General features: G+C 37.5%; 1 protein-coding gene across 1 annotated transcript in view; it reads right to left on the bottom strand.

Moving 5' to 3' along the window:
- The window catches only part of LOC308185858 (ADAMTS-like protein 1), a 203742-nt gene that overhangs the window by 117348 nt on the left and 80394 nt on the right, over positions 1-6000 (bottom strand). The window contains exons 8-9 of the mRNA XM_080574482.1: positions 2222-2333; positions 298-436 (exon numbers count right to left, since the gene is read on the bottom strand). Of these exons, the coding sequence (XP_080430608.1) occupies positions 298-436; positions 2222-2333 (251 nt within the window). The remainder of the gene's footprint in view (positions 1-297; positions 437-2221; positions 2334-6000) is intronic.

The raw sequence follows: 6000 nt of genomic DNA, 5'->3' as shown, positions 1-6000 counted from the left end.
ACTCCATCTCACTAACACTAAAGAGTCATGTTGATGATGGTCAATTTGTTTTCTGACACTTTATAATGCTTAAAGAAGGAAAAAGCAATCTGTAGGGAAGAAACAACCAATTTCAAACTACTCCTAGCAAAGTGCAAGTGCTAAACAAAGATATTTTTCTATACAGCACAACCTCAGGACAAGAAAAATTTGAAGTACGCTGTAGGCGGAATTACTCAGTAAACAGTAGCAATAAAATATTTTCCTACTGTATTTGATGTCTTTAAAGCTGAGCTCTTAAAATTAGAGCTGACTGACCTTGCAGGACAAGGATCCAAATTACACTCCTGAAGTTTTGGCTTTGGCTTGATATTTTCAGGGTAATAGTGACAGTATTGATCTGCTACTATCCGGTTGCTTCTCAAATCAAAGCATTCAGCAGAAGTCAGTTGATAACCTGCAACATGTAGTGGGAGAAATAACATGTGATGCAGTGCTTTTCCTGTCTCTGTCTGAAATGCATGTAAGTTTTGGTTATGTATAAGCCTAACTGAAAATATCAGTGATTTTGGACAAAACAGCTACAGTTTTACAGATCAGATTGAAAACAACAACTTTATTTACAGAACAACTTCACGCACTCTAAGTCTTTCAAAAGGGACTCACCACCAGTTCTAGAACACATGACTAAATGTGATCAGCTTGCTTAAGCCTGTATATACACTGACAATTGACGAAAGTAGAATCTTTGGATTCTAGAGAAGAATCTTTAGCAAACTGTAGGTCCATAGGAAAAAGTAATTAAGAACTCAAGTAGCTGTAGATACTAGTTAACACCCACATTGCAGTAACATTCGTTACACTGCACAAAAATGGAGTGATCCTGACCTGATGGAATTACAGGTAAATTACATGATTCAGGAAGAAAAAAAAATGATTAAGTACACATGAGGAATAACTTTTTTAAGGTCACTTCTGAAAAAACAAACAAACAAAAAAAACAAAGAAAAAACAACAACAAAGAAAAAAAAAAACAAAACAAACCACAAACAGAACACAACAAGGTGTCCAGAGAATTTGCAGTCCTACATGGGACACATCACTAGATACCAGAAGCTCTGCCACTCTGTGTGGTGGGTGTCTATATCTCTTACACTTCAAATACCTAACCTGCAAATGTTTGTCTTGCTTTTCTCTCTGATCCAGAGAGAATCTTTTCCTTCTTTCCCTTCTTTCTGTGTCTTCTTCATAGGACACCACAAGAGTAAGACTGTACCAACAATCTCTTATTTCCAGAAGGATCTCAATTCTCCAAGAGGAAAGGGAGTGTTACCCTTCTTTTGTGGGTTTACCAGCAATAATTTATTCCCCTTGTATCAAATTTAATTAGTATTGTCAGAACAAGAAGTAGAAAAATATAACCAGAAAGTGAAATAGTAAATTTGCATAACTTCCTAGGAAAAATCATCATGCCAAACTTACACATAGCAATATCATTGTGCACTATTACCATCTACTGAAAACTGCAGCTTGTCTTTCACCTTGTTGCTGATGTTATTGCTCTTATTGGAATTTATATCGGCAAAGGCTGGATCAAAAGATGAGTAGTCACTAATACTGATGACTTCCATAGTTCCAGAACTCCTACTGACTTGTCACAGAATATGTTAACATGTAATGCAAAAACTTGCATGCATCCTATTAGATGGTATCTTCTCCAGATACCCTGAAAATGCTAGCGCAATCTAGCAGACATTGAACAAATATGTCTTTCCCTACTACCATGTGTAGTGGGAAACTGAGGATAACCAGTATTGTCAAACATAAACTCAGAAGCCTAAAGCAAAAAGAAAAATGAAAAGCTGAAATTTCTTGGGCGCTGAGATTCTTGCATTCAGTTTCAGGTCAGAGAAATAAAGCTGCTGGTGGGGATGGGTGGAAATGGAGAAAGGACAAATCCTGTGATTCCAAAGTGGGCCCAAATCCCATGAGCCCTTTATGTTTGACAGCTGTACCATGACATGCAATCATGTGGATATCCATATGTATAACGTACAGAGCTAGTATGATGCTAAATAATGCAAAGGCTACTACTATTGTTACTACATCCCTCCCTTCTTTAGGTATAACTACATTTATGCACAGATTTTTACCTATTTTAAGGGTCTAAATCTCATCTCAAAAGCTGGAAAAGATCTTGCATGCAAATAACTGTTTCTGGAAGACAATGGTAAGTTGTTACCTCCTCCACAGGATGCTGAACAAGGGAAAAAATCAGTTTCCCTCCATCGGTGAATGATAGGCTGATAGAACATAAACTGGACCGAACTGTCAGCAGCACCAGCATAACGGATCTGAAAAAGATGTAACAACAAAGAGTGAACTTGATATTAATATCAAGTAGAATTATTCTGCCATATGTATCTTGCAGCTATGGAGCATCTTGCAGCTACCTAAGTACCAGAGGAACTTTGCCATAGGAAAGTGAGATGCATAAAGCAGAGCATAGATTGGTGGGAAAATCTTTGCCACAAAATACAAATAAATTGCCCAGGCATGGTCAATAGAGGTATTTCTGACCCTCTGAGGCCACGTTCTGAAATAAAGAAGAGGTAAATGCATGGCTAGTGCTATCAAACATGGGGGGATGTGGACTGATTTTTGTTCCATCAGATCACCTACCACTATCTACTGGCTCTCCCTGCCACACTGACATGGGATTTAGATCCTTAATGTTCCCCAAATACCTTCTGAAACCATGTATACTAGATACCGAGGATAAAAATGAGAGGCTGTGGTGTGAGAAATAGAAAAGTATAAAAATTCTAATTCCAGACTTTTTTTTGTTGTTATTGTTTCTGAGGTGAGGTCTCTTTCATTCTTCTTTGTGGCATTGTCATTATTATAAGACAGTCCTTCTGCTTACTTTGTTTTGGCTGCAAAAATGGTCCTTTCAGTCACAGGTGTGGACTTTTGGCTGGAACCAAGAGCTTGTTCAGAAAACTGTCTCCCAAGTCTGCAAGTACTGGCAACTTTTAAACCATCTGAGCTTCTCAATGCCCCCAGTACCTTCTGTGCCAAATGGATTTCCTTTGTAAACCAGAGTTGGAGGTGCACAGAATAAAATAAGAAAAGATTTGTTTGCTAAAGCAGCTCCTCTTGTACCTTGCTCAGAAACAATCCTTCCTGCTTGATAGCTGTACTCTTTAATACAGTTATAGGGACTCCAAAATCTCTGCAGGGCAGCCCTTGCTTCTACCTCTATGCTCTTGAACGGATGTACGGGAATGAACAGTAATGCTGCTAAAACCTCTCCCAGTTGATAATTTGTCCTAGGGTATGATGTGTTGCTTGGACATCTCTGCATCACTGACACGGTGAAAATGCAGGACTGAAAACTGACAAATCATTGGCAGAAAATATGGATCCTTCCCCAGTTCAGTACTCCTGCTCTCAGCACTTCTCCCTGTTCTTTTTCTCAGACAACTTAAAATGTTTCATTACTGCCTTTTTTCCTGGATTTTCAACCAGTTGCCCTGTTTTGGAAACACCGTTTTTCAATCTGTCCGTCATTTTCACTCTTTCCAAAAGCTGAGAGACATCATCAAAGACTACACTGTGAAACAGAAGTAAAAATATGACAAATTGAACCGAACAGCGTAATCTGGGTTGTTTGTTTTTTTTTTTTTCCTCTGTAGATGGACAGAAATATGATTACAAATCAAAGTAAATCTCAAAGAGAAGGAAGAAGATGAAAATATTGAAGGATATGTTGAAGACTGAAAGAAATCTGGCTCACTGTGACTAAGGCTGCCCTTTTCTAATTTGAGTAAACAGTGACGTAAACTCCCCAAACTAAAAAAAAAAAAATACAGCTGTAGCAATACAGCTTCTTCAGCAAATGGGAGGCTTTTTGTATGGATTAATATCATTTTGAGTCTGTGTGTCAGAAACAGGATATCTAATTCCTTATGTGGGGATGGTGCATTAATCACACACTTGAGAAGGGTCTTTCTGGGCTTGTGAAAGCCTTATGCACTTCAGGGAAAAATATTCTACTGTGCTGGAAGAAGGTCTCTGATCTGAATGTGCAGAAAAAGAGTTCACTGGGGAGAATTTTGCTCTTACTCTTCGTTTTTTAAAGATCATCAGTGATTCTTATAACTCAGAAGATATACTCAGCAGTAGGGTCTTCAGTGAATCATGAAGAACCAACTAAAAGCTCACACAGAGCCTGCTATAAAAGGATGGGGATGAAAAATGGTTCACATAAAAAAATCAGAAAGACAGAAGCATTCCTCCCCCTGCAGACTATTCCTGTGTGTCTGCAAAATTATCTGTCTGTTTTGACACAGAGAAAAGACAGATGTACATCTTTTCCAGCCCAAAGTGGAAGTCACTCATACAGCCATGATAACAACATAGGTGGGAAAGAATTATAATGAACTGCAGCCATGATCTAAAATGATACAAAAGAAACAAGTGAAAGAAGCAGGCACAGTATTGTGTATTTTTTTAAGGAGTACTGTAAGCAGAAGAAGAACAATATATGGTGATTCCATACAGCAAAAATGTCTTTTTTTTTTTTTTTTAATTTTGTTTAACAGTTTGCTAAACCTAAGATCTTGATCCAGGGTAAAACATCAGCCTGAGCCTTGCAAGACTCAAAGTAAGACTTGATAGTTATATGCTTTAAGACATTTTTGCTGCAGAGGGCCAACTTCCACACATTGAAATACTCAGATCTGTAGTATGGTGAAATTTTTGACCCTTGCAGTATTTGCAACAACATGAGAAAGGAGAAACACTATGAGAAAGGCCAGTGCTGAAGAAGTCCTCTAGCTAACAGTGAATTTTGCATCCCTAGGTCACTAAATCAGAGAAAATGGCAATCATTCATTGTCTTTGCAAATACAATTCTATCTAAACATATTAATAGCTAACAACAACAATACTCATCTTATAGAGCACTCAGCCTTGCATTTGTGCATTGCAACCCACCGGGAAGCATCCCTGACTTCTGGGTTTCAGAAGACTTAGGAGTATTCAAAACATCAGAGCAGCCCTCATCACTTCATAAGACCCAGGATATCAACAGTCTTATAAGATTTGGTTCAAATTGCAGTAATCAGACTATCTAACAGAAAATAGCTGTATAGAGCACTGTAACTAGCAGCTAGAGATATCTTTTTCTTGTAGAAAGAGCGTTCAAAAATCATAGCTTATACCCTGCTTTTTATAACTGATTTTGTAAATGACCATTTAAAATAGCACCACAGAGATGGAATAAAAAGGCATCATAATGTTTCTGAATCATTCTGACCTGTCTGTGACCATGAAACTGATTTCTCCTTTGTATTGTGTTAAGCTTTTTCTATAGCCCTTTAATTCAATCAGTTCACATAAAGATGCCAAAAAATAAAAAAACAAAAAATTCTACCCCATAAAAACAACCACCAAACCCAACCCTCCCATGTTTGATTTTGGCTGCATAGGCCTGAAGCATTTGTTTATGTTTGCTGAAGAATACAATAGCCTGGCCTACAAAACTGCACTAAGTCAGCTTTGGTGGTTGTGAAATTTAAACAGCAGTTTATAAAAAGGAGGGATAACCATGCAATTATTAATGTTAATTGTAGTGTTAAATCACAATAAGCATATTAAGTAGTACATTCACATCTAGTGAAACTGTTGTGTTGAGGGAGGGGAAATGATATCATTTATTTCTTGTGTGTGTATGTGTCACAAACTGAAGGACAGGGAAAGGGAATTATTATTGCATACTATCTTTTGTCTTACGAAATTTGATTTAGTATATTATGATCAAACTCCAGGCCAACTTGCTTATTAAGAAAGTTCTAATGTTTTTTTCCACATTATTATTACAAATACTTTTTGCAAGTGCCAACTCTCAAATCAGTAGGTTTAATTTATCAGTGCTAAGTTCACTGTTGAAGTCTTCTAAGTAACACACAAAGAAACTGGGAATGAGGGTGTGGAGAACTATCCTCCTGTGGCATA

This window comes from Anser brachyrhynchus, assembly GCF_964034855.1.
Source record: "Anser brachyrhynchus genome assembly, chromosome: Z".
Taxonomy (NCBI): Eukaryota; Metazoa; Chordata; class Aves; order Anseriformes; family Anatidae; genus Anser; species Anser brachyrhynchus.
The sequence above is the reverse complement of the archived record's forward strand: the minus strand, read 5'-3'. Positions and strand labels throughout refer to the sequence as shown.